The following is a 19,331-nucleotide window of genomic DNA, read 5'->3' on the forward strand; positions in this document are numbered from 1 at the left end:
TTTTATTTTTTTTAACCAGAATAATATGACAAATGATGTGCCTTTTTCATACAAGGAGAAGCCATGATGCTTACCAGGAAATACAGTGGTAAGAAAATATATGCAATATAAATATATGTCTTTCTTGTATTTTTAAACATTGTGCATAAGAAAATGTAAACAGATCTCTAAAGGATAAAAATTGTTGAGAATCTAAAAGCAGTTAATATGGGTTTAGAACTAGATCTCATAGAACCATAGAATGTCTTGGGCTGGAAGGGGCGTCAAGGATCATCAAGTTCCAATACCCCTCCCACAGACAGGGCAGACAGCTGCTAGATCAAGCTGTAAACCAGGCTGTCCAGGGCCTCATCCAACCTTGGCCTGAACACCTCCAGGGATGGGGCATCCACAGCCTCTCCGGGCGATTCCAGAATCTAGAAAAACTTCCCCCTGACATCTAATCTGAATCTCCCTTTCATAAGTTAAAAACCATTTCTCTTTTGAAGCCTTTCAACCTGTTTTTATTTGATAGAAGACAGAGGTTTAGGAGCACAAGTAGTATATTACATTTAATATTGATTCATTGTGGTATCTCTTAATGAACTAGCAATTGGTAGATGTATTCTAGTATATGTACTTAAGGTGAACTATCTCTCACAGATGCACTGAGCAACTAAGATATGTGCTGAGATAGTCTTCTAGGAAGATACTCAAGGTTAAGCCCACGGCTGCAACTTTGCTTCTGCAGATGATGCATGAATGTCAATGCTGTTCGTAGCGCTGTGCCCAATGGATACAATACTCCAGCTATTGCCATTTTAACCAGTTGCACGACATGGAAATGTCTGCTAGATTGGTGTAAATCTCAAGAAAGAAACACACAAACAAAATTCTTGTACAAATGAAAATAAATTTAAAAAAAAAATACAGGTTTCAGAAAATTCAAGAACATTTGTAAATATTCAGGAGCTCCATCTGCTGGCAGTGTTTGGTAGCTCTTTGCATCTGGACAGTCCTAATACTTTAAGTATTAAAAGTATATTATAAAGCTTGCAGATGTTTCTGTTCAGTTTCCCTTTTAATTTTAACCTCAGGAGCTGCCGAAGCATTTGGCTCATTTTCTGCTTGTTTCTAAGAAGCTGTGTATCAAGTCCTCCAAAACCCAATTTTTTACTGATACTGGCTGATGACCTTGGTATTGGAGATGTGGGTTGTTATGGCAATGATACTATCAGGTAAGAATTCTACAAAATAAATTACCCCATCCTGGTAAATTTCAGTGGGGGAAAAATACCAACAACACACTGATGGCAGTATTAGAGATTTCTTATTAACAGATCAGTTTATCTAGATACACTTCTTTCCAGAGCATGTTTAAAGTCAATGTTCTACAGTAATTCCTATTGGAATAAAAGTTATACAACCATGCTTGAGTGACTTTCATGGACTTCCAGTTTTCAGTATGTAAGTCAGAAATTAGTAAATGTGCATGTGCCTCATATTTTTCATCTATGCGTATAGTTTGTATGTATCTACAACTCAGGTGTTGAAATATTAAGGTCTGAGATCAGGATATCATACCAGCTAACAACTCTTGTTGGCTTGCTACATGGTGACTCCTCAATCTGTAATGTGCTCTATTTATCCTTAGTGCAGTTTTCAGTCTGGATGGATCTGATAGAATGAATGATAGAATGATTGTGTATATTTATCCCCTGTCTATTCTCATCTATTGCAACCGTGCAACTTGAGCACCTCGTGTCTATTAGGGGAATTTTTTCACTGTGCTTCATGAGGTCATGATATGAAGTTGACCTGAAGTACCTTTTCAATATACATCAATAAAAATGCATATTGATACATTTTTTCTTTTTAGGACACCTCACATTGATGGTCTGGCAGAGGAAGGGGTGAGACTTACTCAGCACATTGCTGCAGCTGCTGTCTGTACTCCCAGCAGAGCAGCCTTCCTGACTGGCAGATACCCCATCAGATCAGGTTGGGCCTCTAATAGTTCACTGCAGTTTGTCTAGCCATTGTTGTTGTTAAAAATCCCTTTTAAAAAAAAACCATAAAGACTGGTTAATCTAAGGCTTTGGGACCTCAGTGAGATGGGCAGAAATAAAGATGACTACATTGACTGACTGATTTCCATGGGAAAATTCCCACATAAAGCATATTTCATGTGGTTAAATGACAGCACAGGAATGGATGAAAATCAAAACAAGCACTGAAGACAGAAACAAAGAAAACAGTAAAGTGTAAGCACTGAATATAGTATTAACATTTATATTAAGCAATGTATTTTGACTACCCTAATGATCATTTTCATAACAAAATTTGTCAGTGTGTGGAATAGTTCTCAATGATAAAACAGGTTTAATTCAGCCATTTAAAGTGAAGACAGAAAACCATCCACATTATCTCCTAGTAATCATGAGGATGGCTTTTCTGATCTGACTCTGACTTGCTGAAGAAGCTATAGCTTTGTGGGTAAATATTTTGGGTTGTTTTTGGGGTTTTGGTTGGTTGTTTTTTTTCTTGGTTTGTTGTTTTTTTTTTTTCCCCCTGGTTCTTTTCAGCATCTTCTTGTGGTAGAACTCTGCCTAATATCCAAACATAGGCATCTTAACGCTACTTTCAACATTCCAGCTAATGCACCTGCACTGGACTAGCAGATACAACAGAAAACTTGGAAGGGTCAATCAGAGTAGTATAAATACGTACCATAAAAAGGTACCAGGCTTTGGCAGCTGAATCTCATGGGAAAAAAAAAAAAAAAAAAAAAAAAAAAGCCTGAAAAACCTGATTTCTAGCTTGCTTTATTTTACCGATTTCCACTTTTCTCCAGGCATGGCATCCAGCACAGAACGGCGCATTCTTTTTTGGAATGGATGTTCTGGTGGACTCCCACCTAATGAAACTACTTTTGCCAGAGTACTGAACCAGCAAGGTTATTCTACAGCACTTGTAGGTATGAGACATAGAAACTTGCTATATCTGATGTTATCCAAACGAGGTTGTTTCCATAAATGTTTTTCTTTGCCAAAATATACAGGATCAGATAAACCAAAGGTTTTTTGTATGGTTCCACTCACAACTCAACCCTCAGTAGAGTCAACACAATATATGTGATAACTGAAAAACTGAATGTATGTATGGAATACGTGGATACACAGGGCAAAGAGAAATAATTACAGAGGAGGATATCTTTGCCCAGTACGGTTCACTTTAGAAGAAATGATATTCAGAGAGAGCAAAAATGTGTTGTCTGTCAGATGGTACCTGGACTCTAAGTTGTAGTAGTTCTATCGGATGGCTAGATTTTCTGTTACTTACTCATCCTTCTTATCATACAGACTTAAAATGCCTTAATTTGCTGCTGCTGCTGAGAAAAAATAGCTGGAAGAGTTCCATTGCCTCCAAGGGGTTCTGGATCACAATCCGTGTTCAAGAAAGAAAATCCTATTAACTGTTTGCAAATTTTTCCTGAACAGTGATTATATGGAGTGTCCTTCAAGCACCTCTCAATTTTATACTCTTCTAGGTAGTCAAAGGTATAGTGTGCTTAAATGTAATAACTGTGATTTTCATGCCTCTACTTGGCTTCAGCACACTGAAGTACCACTCATTTCCTAAACTGAAATGAATCTTCACACAAGCTTGTGCAAATGGGGTATCTTTCCCTAGCTCACTGCAGTCTGACATGGTTTGTTCTATAAAATACACTCATATACAGGAGCACTGAGCTTATTAGCAGTTCTCTGAAGTTATTTGTCTCGTTAATAGGCCCAAGGCCCGTGGTAATAGGTTGTGTCCTTCAATGCCACGATAATTACACTGCTCTGTAAAATGACTTCATTAAACTTCATTATCAGTGCACGACATATTCTGATATGTCCAATTGTACTGGATAATTAGAGTGGCCTATTTTGCTACTCCTTTTAGGAGAGCTAGTTTGTACATCTTATTCCTGAACTTTGTTTTTGAATTTGGAGGTCAAATCAAAATTATTTGTAAATTAGTTCATATTTTTGCACTTAGTTTTTTTCCTTTGGCACAAGAGATTCTCCCCACCAGGACACACGTTAACAATGACTAATAAGCATGAAATATTGCAATCATATTTGTACTTACAGAGGTGTCTGAGCTGGACTGTTACCTATGCGGAATCATGTCAGTTAAGTGAAGAAAAAGAGATATTGTCTCAGATACAGTGCCAGGAAAGCCTGATTTATTCGTGCTAGCTCCTCTCTTGGTTGCATTTCTTTAACTGAGGAGTGCAGCCAACCTTTTAGAAATAAAGGCAGACACGCATGAGAGAAATTATGTTCCATTTAATACTTCTGTTTTGTATTTCCAGGGAAGTGGCATTTGGGTGTGAACTGCAAATCCCACCGTGATCACTGCCACCACCCTTTAAACCATGGTTTTGAATACTTTTATGGCATGCCTTTTACCATTTTGAATGAGTGTCAAGGCACTGATGACCCTGAACTGGCCAAGTCTTCACAAGATACATATTGGCTTTACACACAGATGATCTTTCTTGCAGTGTTTACGCTTTTGTTTGGAAAACTTACCCACTTATTCTCAGTAAAATGGAAAATAATAGTGTGTGTGACCATCTTTGGTGTCCTGTATTTCCTTTCCTGGTTCTCCAGCTATGGATTCACCAAGTACTGGAACTGTATTCTGATGAGAAACCATGAAATCACAGAACAGCCAATGAATCTAGAAAAAACTGCATCTAATATGCTGAAGGAGGCAGCTTCATTCATTGAAAGGTAACCCACAAAAACTGTATCACCTCTTAAGGATTTTTTAAATAATACAGTTTCTCTGTCATACACTATTGGGTTACTCAGCTGGCACACCTGCTCCTAGTGCTGGCCAGCAGCAATTAGCTGTTTTTTGGCATCCATCTGCATGTCAGCACCCAGCTTGCTGTCCTTCATCCTTTACATAGCTTGTTAGCTTCTCAGAAAAAGAAAGTTGATTTTGTTGTGTTTTTTATTTGTTCACAATGGAGTCGTAGCCAAGGACTGGACCTGCAAGCGGTAGGAACAGAAAAAATGACCTTAGCCAGATGAATGAACTCTCATGTTCCATAAGTTCATGTTTTTAAACATAAAACTGGTACTGAGATTCATTTTGTTTTACCAAAGTGTCTTTCATTTACAGTGCTACCAGATAGAGTTAAACTAGCCGCTAAGTTCGTGGCAGTATTCATGCGGCAAGTCTGGACATATCACTGAATAAGATTGTATTGTTTCTCTGAAGATTTTTTGGGTTTTTAAGGGGAAATGGAGTGAAAGAAATCTCTTCTATGTACCTTTGAACACAGATAAGTTTAGGTTCCTTAGATATCCTGTCTGACATCTAGATGCCAGCATAAATGGATGCAGTTCCCTTCTGGGTGCAGTATCATACCTGCTTGTTTCACAAGTATGTCTCAGACACTCAGTGACACCAATATTTAGGTCTCAGCAAGTGAGTCTTATTCTTCTTTCCACTGAGTATGTGTCAGTCTTTAGGCTATGAACTTTCACATTAATTTATTTCATGCTCCTCAAGTATCTAATTTGGAACCAGACAAAAGGCCCGGTACTATTTTGCTCTTCCTAAAGAACCAAAATCTTTGAAGGGTGTTTTGATCCCCTCTGTCTTCCAAAGCCTCAAAAATGCAAGATATCAAAACCCAGAATTTTTACTCTGGTCTCCCATTGACCCATCAGTGATACAGTCACTACCATGCCACTGCTATATTTTGTTCAGATCAGTAGTTGCAGAGAGATGACTACTCTTGTTTTCTCTTATTTCAGAAACAAGCATAGACCATTTCTTCTCTTATTTTCCCTCTTACATGTTCACACCCCACTCATTACCACAAAGGAGTTTCTGGGAAGAAGCAGGCACGGCCTATATGGAGATAATGTAGAGGAAATGGACTGGATGGTGGGTAAGTGGTGATCTTGAAGGAAATAATTTATTTAAATGGGGGAGATGATAGAAGTCGCTATTTATATATGACAAAAAATCTTGCCTTGCATATCTAGTTAGCTCCAAAGGTAGCCGTTTCATTACAAATCCTCTTTTCTTCTTCTTGGTGTGAATGTGGAAACTTTTCCTATTTTTTAATTGACACACTTCAGTGTTGCACTGAAGGTCTTGGACCTTTTCTACCTCCAAAAACCATGCTTAAAAATGCGTAGTTTGAGAAGAGTCTGTCTGCTTGCAATTGGCTGGTTGAGCACTTCTGCTAGATCTGGTCATACCAGAGAACTCTGTTGCGCTCTTCTTACTGTTACTTGGCACCAATCAAATTCAGGCACAAGCTACTCAAGAAGAGCAGAATAACAGAAGTACAAAGGGGTAAAGAACATGTGTTGCCCTGACTGAATTGGATTCTGCTATTGAGAACAAACAAGCTAAAAGATTTGGGGTCTAATTCAGAACAGAGAGGCCTAGGTTCTTCTTTTGGCTTGGTGTCTGTTTTTAGGTAAGATCAATAATAAAATGGCCTGACCTTTGGCCCTTGTTTTTCCCTAGCATACAACAGCTGTTGTTGCTGCTTCTGTAGCTGTGGAAGCTGTTTGCAGTGATTATATTTTGATGTAGTGAGTGATGAGGAAGTGCAATCAGAGGTAAATTATATACTCTGTATAAACGCTTCATGCTACCAGTACTGAAAATATTCCATGTGAAGTTAGGTTTGAATTGCACTCTGCAGAGTTTTTACCACTAACATCCTGAGAACATTTTGGCTGATGATTGTGTGAAGCCTGATTTCAGAATCCCTGAGCAGTTCTTGGTGAGACACCAGCAGTTTTCTATGATGAGGCAACACTATTGTTTAAGCTTCTCAAGAGGGTTTGGGTTACCACAATGGATACAATCCTTGACTCAGAGAATTTACAGCAAAACAGGACAGAATATTCTGAATAAAACGATCATTCATTTTTGTTATTTTCCATTTAGGTTTGTTTTTCTGTTTTGTTTGTTTGTTTAATTTTCCTGTCTTGTATCTTGGATACATTGATCAGCTTCCTGTTGGGCTCTTCTTACTTTCATAACTCATGATTACTCTGCATTGCTGGAGGTAGCTCAAAACAGAATTCACTGAAGTCAACAGAATGACTGGCTTCACTGAATTTTAAGTCAGTGAAAAATCTGACTGTATCTCAGGACATCTCTGTGTTGTTTTGCTTCATTTATAGGTAAGCTTCTGCATGTTATTGACAAAGAAGGCTTGAAGAACACCACATTTGTTTATTTTGCATCTGATCATGGAGGATCTGTAGAGGCTTACAGAGGAAATACTAGATTGGGTGGATGGAATGGTATCTATAAAGGTAAAATCTTAGTGGCATGTGGATGAGTAACACTGCCTATTAAAAAGAAAGTGATAGAATAAAGTGTGTCCAGACATGTTTACAAAGGTATTTCCTTCTCAGACTTGAAGCTCAAAAAGAAAACCTCATGGATGTAGATACTTCCTAATTTTCCTCTGAAATGTGAAAACATAAACTTGTGTCCTTTCATATTGCTTCTTTAAAGACTTACTAATTCTTGATATTTTTGCCCACAGAGTTTCTCCTGGACATCCTTCTTTATTTCAGATAGTCTTGTAACTTTATTAAAGTCTCCCTTTCTGGAGATTTTTACTTTTTTCTCACTTCCATACTTGAGGCTTTTAATTTTTCATGGTCATCCTCCCCCAACCCACCTCCCACACGGTCATTCTCTGCTGATTCTTTAGTATTAAATGCATAAATATTCCCTATTTTTCCACTTCTTTTGCCACATAGTAAGAAATTGGGCTTTTTTTTTTTTTTTTTTTTTTTTTTATCCTCAGTGAACACAATGGGAAAAAGTTAAAACAAAACAGATAAATCCATTTCTAAAGCCCACTGCTGATTAGTATTTATTTCTTTCCTCCACTTCTCTTAGATGAACTCTATTCTTCTTTCTCTGTTCTTCACTGCATATTGTGAAGTCATAGAGTGCTACTTCATATGAGAGTGTGCATCAGTGAAGCAAAGTCTGGAGAGGAAACTGATCAATTGTTAATGTATGCCAACAGACCTGATGAGATACCTTAATCCAGACCAAGATCGTCTGGAATTCTTCTAGTTGTCTAAGTCATGAGTTAACTCTCTAGATTCCCATACCCTGAAAAACCACTGTGATATCTTGAGCAGGTTGGCACGTACTGCATAACAAAGCCTGAAAAGGATCCCCATCACTTACATTCCAATGTAAGGTGCCACATGTGAAAGTGTTAAATAGAAAGTAATAAATAATGAATTTATTTTTGAAGAATGGATCTTGCACTGTAGCCATTCTGCTGCTCATCAGGATTTAGTGTGTTTGTACAAAAGTATTTGAATATGAAAGTTTTTAAATTCATCTTTATGCATGCATAAGAAATGTCTAATGTATACATATCTATATATAAATATATATATATATTTTTCCCTCCTATTACAGGTGGAAAAGGAATGGGAGGCTGGGAAGGAGGGATCCGTGTTCCAGGAATAGTTAGATGGCCCGGAGTGTTGCCTGCAGGCACAGTTATCAGCGAACCAACAAGCCTCATGGACATTTTCCCAACAGTGGTTCACCTGGCTGGAGGGATAGTGCCTCAGGACAGGTACAAAAGAAGCTTCCTAAACCATGTTTCCTCCCCATTCTTGTTTTAGGTAGAAGCTGACTATGTGTCACACGTCTTAACACACACAACTTAAATTCTGTTAGTCATTAGTCTGGTATCAATCTTTCTGTTTAGCTTTCCCCATCTTATCTGATTATATGGAAAAAAGAAAAAAAAAAAAAAAAAAAAAAGGAAGAAGAAAACAGAGAAAGATAAAATACGTTATCAAGGATATTAGCTAAATCAGTATTCTAATCACTGAAAGGAAATTTAGTTAACTGGGGTCATTGAGAGGACTTTAAAAACAAAACAAACAAACAAAAAACCCAGCCAATTACTTTGGACTTAAGACAGGCCCTCTCCAAGCCTGGTTCATTGTGAGCAGGGAAGATGGAACAAATGCCCTGCATCTGATGCCTGTAACAGCGGAGTGGGTTCCTGGACAGTGAACCTATGTTAGTTCAGCCTACGTTAGTCTTCTTTAGGAACAAGTGAAAGGGTGGATGACAAAGTAGTTCTGAGAGAGAGCATAAAAGTTCTTGTGTTGCACAACTAAACCAATTGTTAGTCAATTGATTGTCACTATTTTGACAAAGCATATCAGTGATCCCAGTTTCAGGGGACCAGAAGCAGTGAACTTCCTTTCACTATGGCTATCAATGAGCCCCAGGAAAATTACAGTGACGATAGCTTGCTTTCCTAGGACGTTGCACAAACTGCTAGTAACTACTAATCACTGTCCACCACCCACACGGACAATGAAAACTGTCAGAGGCAATAATCTAAACAGCAGTTTGTTTTGGAAATGACATCTGAAATCCTAGTGTGTTATCTATGGAGAGTAAGTACTGCTCACACTGCAGGCAGGGTGCAGTTCCTGAACAGTGATGACCTCAGCCCTCTTCACCAGGGTAATTGACGGGCGCACCTTGATGCCATTACTGCAGGGGACAGTTCAGCACTCCGAGCATGAGTTCATGTTTCACTACTGTGGTGTGGTTTTACATGCAGTACGGTGGCACCAGAAAGACAGTGAGTATAAACATTCCCCCCAACAGCCTGTGGGAGATAATTCAACGACCTCTCATTTCCAACAGAATAACAGGTCACGGCATTTATACACATTTTGAGTATGTTTATTGATTCAAACACAGTTCTTTTGCAAGGTGCAGAATGGGCACTGTTAGCTATTCTGCCTTGCCTAAGCTGAAGGGGTTTTGATCCCTCAGGGGCTCCATTACAAACTGCCTTGGGCAGCCGCTGAGGGGAGCAGAAGAGGGAAAGCGCCGCCAGAGGGCAGCGCGGCACCGCCAACCGCCATCACTGCCGCGTCAGGCGTCAAATAAGCAGCTTAAAACAAGGAGATTGCTGACATGTAACAATTCAGCTCTGCGGAGAAGTTGCCGGCTTCGCTTTTCGGTTACAAGTTTGGCAGAGCCTGTCGAGAGAGCACGGCACACCCCCCCCGCATCCTCAGGCCTGGAGCTGCCTCCCCTCCTTCTCACGTCCTGTCCTCCTTGGATATAGTAAGGTTAATCTACACCAGGAACTGTGATATAGGCCCCAGGTTCATACTGGACACACTCTTACAACTAGCAGATGTTGAGCAGACAGGACCAGAGAGTTAACCCCTCATGAAGCACCCCCAAACAAGTACAGCATGGAAGTCATGTCATTAACGCTGCTTTTGCTGTACAGATCAGTTTTTAATAGGTCACGCTCCTCATAATATAGATGCAGAAGCTACATACAGATGTAAGGTGTGTTTGATGTCCCCACTAAACGCTGAAGCACTGCTACAGCTCTCATTCATGCCTTTGTATCATTTATACCACTGAAATGGAACTGCTGCTGGCCAGGTCATTGAAAACAACCAGACATTCTGCATATGAGATCAAATACTACTGTTGGCTCAACTTTCATCTTGGGCAGGAATTCTGTTTCTTTGCACTGTGCTGGTGAGCTTCTAATTTAAAAGAGCCTGATTAAATGCATAATAAGGAGGTGATATACCTTTAAATGAATGCAACAGTGAGAAAATTCAATGTCTATTCCCTTTTATTTACTGGACAGGCTGAATATGAAGCCATTGTGTCTCGACTCCACAATCATAAATTAAGCACTCCACTGAAGCTAGAGAAGTGCTTTCTTCTACCACAGCACAATAAGGCTTATTAGTGGTAGTCCATTTCTTTCTGCTCATTAAATTGATTGATTGTTACCAGATGGGCTCGAGAGATGTTTGGATTGAAGAAGCAGGTTTTCTTTCCCTTGGGTATATTCTATTAACACGTTGCCCTAAAATTCACACACAGTCTTCACATTCTGTCAGAGTTACCTCAGTAGCAAATTGCACATCCCCCTTTGCTCCTTGGGAAGGGCTGCTCCCCCCTGCTAGTTCCAGCAGTGCTGATTTCTACCACCTTTCATTTCATTTTATTTTTTATGACTCTCCATAACTCACCCATCTACTCAGCTCACCAACACAGGTTAATTACAATCAGCCTGACTGTATCCTTCCCAATGACCTAACAAGGACCTGGCTGTCTTCCACTCTGCAACTTCAGTAATTCTTTGCAGCTGAGGAAAAAAAAAAAAAAGAAATAGATGCTAAAAATGTGCAGAATGTGAACAGTTCTCCTCAGACACTTCTGCACTCCTGTCTCTGAATTACTGTGCAACGTGTTACGAGGAATTCAGCTCAATTATTAAAGAAAAGCAGTGACTGGATTTTTTTCTGAACAAAAATCACAGACTTTTCCATTGTAAGAATTCATACTTGCCCATCTCACATTTACCTATTAAACAATCATTGTAGCTATATTACAGTAGTACAGATAATCAGGGAAACGCACTTGGTCCGGAGGTTACTTACTTAACTCTTAACTATTTTTTCTTTTTTTATTTAATAAAACAAATACGTCCTGGCTGTAGTGACACGGCACAGTCAGAGAAGTAAGACCACAGAATCCTGGTCACAAAGCTCAGCACAAGGGACAACAGACGGAAGGACAGTTGGGCAGATCCCATTGAACCAAAACAAAAATGCCACGTAGGCACAATGCAGAGGACAGTTAGTTGTGCTCAATGGCTCCAAATATTGAAGTCCCCCTTTTATTCTTCCTTTTCAGAGGCAGAATCTAATTGCTGTCTTCTGGCTGGGCACGGCTCTGCCTTGTCTCAGAACGAGTTCGGTGTAGTGCTTTTTCAAGACAACTGAGAGGAATAAAGGGGAAAGGAAGAGGGGAGATGACAGAAAATACCCTCTTGATCTGTATTTCCTTTGTCATTTTTTCATTAACAGTTAAAGATCGGCACTTAAAATACAAGCCCTAAAGCTGCAAACTGATTGCATCCATTCTGTTCACTTAAAACCTATTTTCCAGATCTTGCTTTCAAGGACAGTCATTAATGCCATATTTGAAAACATGCTTGAAAGTAGGCACAGACTTGTGGTGGAACAGTTTGCATCCAGATGCTGTTCTTGGCTTAGATATAGAGCTAACAGAAGAACCAGCTACCCATACCCACATCCAGAAACACAGGGACACATTTTCCATTTCCCCCAACCAAGAAGCATAAAGAGCTTTAAAAGAACACGAGAAAGGGGCAGAGACTCTCTATACATCCAAAATGTTAGACCTAACCATCCATAAAGTGTAAATAGCCTTGCAAGTACTGACAGCCCAGGTGTGCCCATGAGTCAATCTGAATCCCAGCCAGCTCCCAACATGTCTTTTTCTGTCTGTGACAACCACAATACATGCTCACAAATGACTTAGAAGTTGAACCAACTTCTAAAGGATCTCCCCTGTGCCTACTGCCATTAAACTGTTTGATGTGCTTCTGTTGTAACAGGAGGTAACATATGGAAAGCTCATTATGCTACTCCACAGTTCCAACCAGAAGACTCTGGAGTTTGCTTTGAAAGAAGAATTTGCCCATGTTTTGGGGACGGTGTAACCCATCATGACCCACCACTGCTGTTTGATCTCTCACAAGATCCTTCAGAGGAAAATCCCCTATCCACGGACACTGAGCCTTTGTTTGATTCCATAATGAAGAGAATAGGAAAAGCTGTAGAAGAGCACCGTAGCACGCTGACTCCAGTCCCACAGCAGCTGTCTCCTTACAACAACGTATGGAAGCCGTGGCTGCAGCCATGCTGCGGCACATTTCCATTCTGTTGGTGTGATAAAGAAACCGAGAAAGCCAGTGATATGCTTTAATACCAAAATCGAGTTAGGTTTTTTCAGCAATATTCACATTCACGTGACTGCGGTCATATAGAGATAGGGGGCAAATTACACCAGAATAGCTGAAAGGGACATTCTTGGCGCTTTTTGGTCAGTCTTTCTTCACTAAGCCTGTACTTTTAAGCAATTTCTTTTAAGGAAATGTTCCAATGTCCATGTCACATGTATATTCTATGCCTCAAATGGATAGTTCTAGATCAAATACACAGATAAGTGAAACAAAATGTCTTTTCTTACCAATTTTCAGCTTAACAAAATTACGAATGACAAGAGATTAAACTTGAATGGATGCCGTTTATGCAGGTAATATATTTGTTAAGTTAAAAGGTCTGTGCCAAAGAGGATCTCTCTTCAAGATCTTATCCTTTTAGTAATAAAGCTGTTGTGTGCTTCACAGCACAGTTGTGCATTTCATTTGGGAACACACCAAAACGTAGCAGCCTCTATGAACTAAAAACATTCTAACTCATAGTAGTGTTTTACCTCAGCTTTATATTCATTTATCTGCCGCATAAGTGTTTTTGGAGAACAGGAAACAAAACAAAACCCAACAAACCAACACTGACAAATGTGTTTTAAAAATTAGGTAGCTAAAGTTACAATACCCAATTCAGCAGTTAAGCACCTAAATGCTAAAGCACTGCAGTTCCAACTGACACACAGCCTCCATGTGGTTCAATCAGCTCCCCTGTAGGAGCATTGAAAATCATCATCCAGCTGCCTGGACAAGATAGGTCCCAAATTTCACAGTCGCCGAGAACCATCTATGTGTAAGCTGCATGTCCCATTTCGGCACGAATGCTCCTGAATTCATGAGAGTGCTGAAAAGCCCACGTTAAAAAACATGTTTTGTTTTGGAAGACAGTACTTTGGTTTCAGTAGGTGTTAAAAAATCCCCCCCACACAGTAATCACTTCAGTGTACAGGTCACATTCTACAAGCCAAACAAGTGTCAGCACTCTGTACAGTCATTAGGGAAAGGTAGGGAATTAAAATATCTAATCCTCTCTTACTGCCCTCTGGTTAACTGCATTCATCTCTCAGTATATAATCCTAACCAGGTTCTTGCAGGGGTTTTGTGTCAAATCCAATTTTTAGGCTGCATCTTCTAGCTCAAAATAAAAAAGAAGTGCATTGTGTGGCAGAGGCTCATATTCAAACCTCTAAGCTTTCCTGAACACTGCGTATTCACTCCTACTGCATAGCTAAATGTCAGCAAGATTTTAAAGACAGCACAGGAAGGTAAGAACAGCCCAGCAGAAGCTTCAGATAACATTGCCTTAAACCCAGCAGCACTGCAGAACCACGCCAGTGCTGCTCTGTTCAACACTAAGGTCACTTGTGTCATTTGTTTCTTTAAACTTGGAGAAAAAGAAGATAAGGCAGCCAAGGCAGCACAGAACTGACAGGCTGATAATCCCAGAGTAGCGTGCAGCTCTCACAGGTCTCGAGCTGTCACAGCAGGTCCCAGCACTTCCACTGGCCTCAGGACATAACAGCATGTGTGTGCCTGGGATGAGATGCTTTCTGCAGTGCTTTCAAGCAAAGCTCCTGACTTACACCCCCTGCGTGCATGTCACCTGTGTGCTAAGTCACAACCTTCTTTTGTTCTAAACAGCACAAGGTTGTGACCGTGATGCAGCACCAAATGCAGTCTCCAAATGATCATTCCTTCATGTTAATTCTCTCTGGTATCCTTCATCTTAAAGGACACCCAGGAAGTTATGCAGATATTATCCTGCAAAAATCAAAAGGTTCATCTGACAATGAACTGCTAGGACAGTTCAGTGGCAGGTTTGACAGAAGTATCTAAAAATACATTTGTTCTTACAGCTTGATAGCATTTAGATCTGCATCAGCTTTGCTGAGAACTTGTCAAAAGGCGTGACATTTTTCTGTGGCTGACAGGGGTTGAAACCAGAGCAGCTGCACTTCACTGGATTCATAAGGAGAAAAGATAAAATAGCATTAAAAAAAAAAAAGGCATTTTAAAGCCAGCCTGGCTGATTCTGGGACAGAGGAGAAATCTTGCTGCTCAGTGGGGAACAAAGCCAAAAGCTGTTTGCCAGAATCAAGCCAGCCTGTCAATAACATCTACGTTGCCAGTTAAGCATAAGCTTGTTCTCATCTCACCCCAGCACCCTTCTTACCCCTGCCTATCTGGTTATACATAGGAACATGCCCAGTCACAGGCTGGGCCAGAACTAATGGGGGAAGGTGTTCAAGTAGCAACACATCTTGTAAGCATAGGGATGCAGTGATGCAGACAGCCTGTGAAGCTCAGTGCATCCACAAAATCCCTGCACACACCTCCGAACACAGCGTGAACATTTCTGACCCCAAGATAAAGGCAGGCTACAACACGAAGGCATTTGGATTGGCTAATAGGACATCCATCGCTCAAGCCTGCTCTTTGCCTCCCAATAGAGGCATGGTAAATATTACCAGAATTAGAAACAGGTAAATTATTCTGTTCCCTTAGCCACAGTGTTATGAAGCACAACAATGATCTTCTGAACATTAATACACATTATGGCATCTCCCTTGTTTTGTCATGGTTTCTCCCTCAGTAGAAGGAAGAAGTGCTACATAAACTCACCTAATAGGCAACCACGACACAAGTGACAAATCACCAAGGCTATGTTATAACCTGAAGCAAATGCACCTACATGTAGTTAACTACAGACTCTGAGCAGAGGGGAGTGACATTATAACTACTTTGTTAAGTGTTCTTATGGAAAGAGCTGCGGCTGAACTGTGCAAACCTTTGACATTCCTGCTGTATGAAGCTGACTTGTATCTAAATAGTTCGATCATTATTAAATGGCATTTGGAATCTCTGCACTAGTCTGACTCAACATAGTAATTGTTGAGTCTCACAACAGTGAGACAATAAGCTTCTGAAATAACTCACTTCACCAAATTCAAATGCCTCAAACACGCCAATTTGCTCCTTGGTGCAACCCAGGGGAATGCCAGTGCATAAGTCACTAGATCCCATCATCTGAGAATGCAAAATAACTGTGTAGCAGATAAGCTGAGAAAAGCAATTTCACCTCAAGCATTACCCTGCTTGAATTTTGTGGGGGCAGGGGGACTCATTTACAGAAGTGAGGGAAAGGAAGAAGTACAATCAGAAAACTTACGCTCATGCCTCTGAATAACCTTGGCTGGAAGAACAGGCTGAACAACCTGTTCTGTCATGCGCCTAAAAGCCAAAAGGTACTGAAACATAAACAATTCAAGGAAGCTTCAAAATGAAATACACATACCCACCCATCACAAGCAACCACCTTTGTTCCATATACTGAGTAATGTGAATAGGGTTTGAAAGATCACAGGTCTTTAAGCCTAAAATACATATTCACCTGTTTCTGATAGATATCTAAGGAGAATCACCTACACGTATCATGGCTCAGAAGCCTTTTATAGTCCCTTTTCTGAGGGATTAAAGCATCCTAACAATACCCAAAGTAAAGGTAAGGATAAGGCTTGCCAACTCTTTTCTTTTTTTCCCCTCTGTGTTCAAAGCATTACATATCACTGTAATTAAACTTTTTAATTACCTTTGCTATAGTTATTACAAGTAGAAAGTTTATACCGGGAGGTATGACACTGCTTAGGTGTTGCCCTTCTAACTGTTGGTACCAAATAAACTTATTTATGAGTCAGCCAGCCAGCTTTGGATGAACAGAATTTCAACTGAAGCACTTTGCTAGTCATACACTGAAAATGCTAGGTATTCCAATGACAAGTATTAACTGACGTTTATTTCTACAGGCTGATTAAAATGCCAAGCAGTCAATACGTATCTCAATTACAGGGCTGATTTAAAAAGCATCAAATCACAGAAACACAACTCCACAATGTAATCATAAGCTGTGGGGAAAAAAAAGCTAACAAGTACATAAAACAACATCTCGTAGACTGTGCTAAATACTCTCACGCAATGGTGATATTATTAGGGGTATAAATTAAGAGAACGGGCCCATCTCGTGTTGTTTTCAAAACCATATGAATCACAGAATCACAGAATGACCTGGGTTGGAAGGGACTTCAAGGATCACGTAGTTCCCACCCGAATCAGAACAGTTTAGCTCAGCAAAACAACAGAATTTATTAAGGAGTAAATAGACAGACTTTTTTTCTGCTAAACAAGTGGAGATTTTCAGAAGCAGCCACCTGCCACTCATATTCATGGACATGAAAATCACTGCAGATAAGCCAATAAGCGTGTGTTTTTTTCCCCCAAAGATCAGCCTTACAAGGTGTAGCTCATGTGAGCCAACTGAGCCCGAGAGACAAAGAAAACTCTTCTTTCCCAAAAGAACAACCGAGTGGAAACGTCCTCACAAGACACCATGAAGCAAGCAGGGCCATTACAAGAACAACCACCTCCTTTTTCAGTGGGAAAGTGCATTAACCCACTCGTCTAAGATTTTCAAGAATTTTCCTTGCGGCTCACCCACACTATCTCCTGTTTATTATATTAAGAGCACTGTTATTTTGCAAATAAAACTACCTCTTAAGTCTTGCTGTAAATACTTAAGCCCAGGACAAAAGAAGAGTGAATAAACATATTTTGATTTTAACTCAACCTGTCCACTTTAAGTCTCCCACACTACACCAGGTCTGACTTTGGCCTTTCAAAATCCTTACAGCTGCTTCTTGGGTCACCAGGGCCTGAACAAATTCTTCTTTAGGGACCAGTGGTGCCGCTAAAAAGTTTGATTTTCTTAAACTTCTTTACCTTAGAAGCACCTGAGGCTACGCACACTTTAACATGTAAGAAATTCTTTTCAGTAGTGCGTGGGGATAGGACTAGGTGTAATGGGGTAAAAGTACGGCATAGGAACTTCCGCATGAATGTGAGCAGGAACTTCCTTACAGTGAGGGTGACGGAGCACTGGAACAGGCTGCCCAGGGAGGTGGTGGAGTTTCCTTCTCTGGAGATATTCAAGACCTGCCTGGACGCCTACCTGTGTGACGTGGTGTAGGGAGCCTGCTTTGGCAGGGGGGTTGGACTTGATGATCTCTAGAGGTCCCTTCCAACCCCTACAATTCTGTGATTCTGTGAAATTCTGGGTGAGCATCAGTTTGAACTGACTTCCAAGTCATGTTTTGACTTTGCCATGAACGGCAAAGTTTGCAATGTGCTGCCCATGACACTCTCCAAACCTGCTCGCGGCCTCACAATTGTAGAATGATGCCCACAACCATCAAAGGAAGCTGCTCAAAGGACAGCACAAGCAAATTCTGGTCTGACCCTTCTCACTCTCTGGAAACACTACTGTGCAAGAATGCAATAAGATACCAGCTCGTTTGTAAATGATTTCTTGAATGAAGACAATGCACAAAAATTTGGGCAAAGTCTTTCAGCATAGTTATATTTCTCTGGGAAACACGAACTCACCGACTTCAGCGCTAATTCAAGAAAGATTCTAATGCTTCTGTCACATACGTCTGTAGAACTGTAACGTGCACTTCCTAATTCTGCTCAGCTGGTGGTGTGAGTGTCTGACAAGCAATTTAGTACAATGAAAGAAAAAAAAGCACATTAAAGTAACCAGTCACAAATGGCACACCCTGGCGCAATGTAATCTGTAACCATCTATCACACGATAAGCACAACTTCATATGTCCTTCCTGCTACTGCTTTATTTCCATTAGTCTGCCACATTTCTTTGCAAAACATTACATAATCCATACACGATAGCACTCCACATCTTAACACTTTCCAATGTGTTCCGTAACAGCTCCTTTTACTACAGTCATACGTCTATTTTAAAGCTTTTCAGTTATAGATCTCACATTAGTAGTTTTCTTCCCATAATCTATAGTAATGTACCCAGTAAGATCTAGTAGCTATTGCAGAATTACAGCTGCATGAAACATGAGTTCACACGGTTGCCTACTGTTGTATACAGTTATCAGAAACTGTCTGAATTGCATTAGCAATAATTTATAGTAATAATTCTCATAAAATGGAAGACTTTTCCAGAAGTGCACAAGTTACTTCAATAAGAAATAGAGATAATTAGCAGATCAAATGCCACTACACTGCAGCTGGTATAATCTCCATGTAGTGCTGCACTGGGACACGCAAAACAAGATGTAGAAAATGCCTGCCTTTATATTTTCATATAAAGGTTACCTGCCAAGGGAAAGCAATTTACCATGGGTCCTTTTGTGATTAATGGAAAAATTGATACGAATCATCTTCTGGACATCTGTCTCTTCGACTTCAGACTTTAAACACCTTCAACTAGAAGCTCAACGTCAAGAGACCAAAGAAAGAGAGAGAGCACTTGGCTGCCCAGGGAGGTGGTGCAGACTCCTTCTCTGGAGATATTCAAGACCCGCCTGGACGCCTACCTGTGTGACGTGGTGTAGGGAGCCTGCTTTGGCAGGGGGGTTGGACTCGATGATCTCTGGAG

The 19,331-nt window shown here is 40.2% G+C and overlaps 1 protein-coding gene across 4 annotated transcripts in view; it reads left to right on the forward strand.

Moving 5' to 3' along the window:
• Positions 1-13,291, forward strand: part of LOC107305966 (arylsulfatase H-like) — a 15,843-nt gene extending 2,552 nt beyond the window's left edge. For 3 of the 4 annotated variants that reach the window (XM_015848687.1, XM_032441379.1, XM_032441385.1), the window contains exons 2-11: positions 20-88; positions 1,077-1,217; positions 1,859-1,980; positions 2,834-2,956; positions 4,346-4,769; positions 5,808-5,944; positions 7,203-7,337; positions 8,476-8,638; positions 9,549-9,670; positions 12,497-13,291. In XM_015848687.1, coding sequence (XP_015704173.1) covers positions 33-88; positions 1,077-1,217; positions 1,859-1,980; positions 2,834-2,956; positions 4,346-4,769; positions 5,808-5,944; positions 7,203-7,337; positions 8,476-8,638; positions 9,549-9,670; positions 12,497-12,867 — 1,794 coding nt within the window. In that variant the 5' untranslated portion in view covers positions 20-32 and the 3' untranslated portion in view covers positions 12,868-13,291. Of the gene's footprint in view, positions 1-15; positions 89-1,076; positions 1,218-1,858; positions 1,981-2,833; positions 2,957-4,345; positions 4,770-5,807; positions 5,945-7,202; positions 7,338-8,475; positions 8,639-9,548; positions 9,671-12,496 lie in introns of all 4 variants that reach the window. The other variant, XM_032441383.1, reaches the window with a different exon arrangement.
• Positions 13,292-19,331: the final 6,040 nt, after the last annotated feature.

This window comes from Coturnix japonica, chromosome 1, assembly GCF_001577835.2.
Source record: "Coturnix japonica isolate 7356 chromosome 1, Coturnix japonica 2.1, whole genome shotgun sequence".
Classification (NCBI taxonomy): Eukaryota; Metazoa; Chordata; class Aves; order Galliformes; family Phasianidae; genus Coturnix; species Coturnix japonica.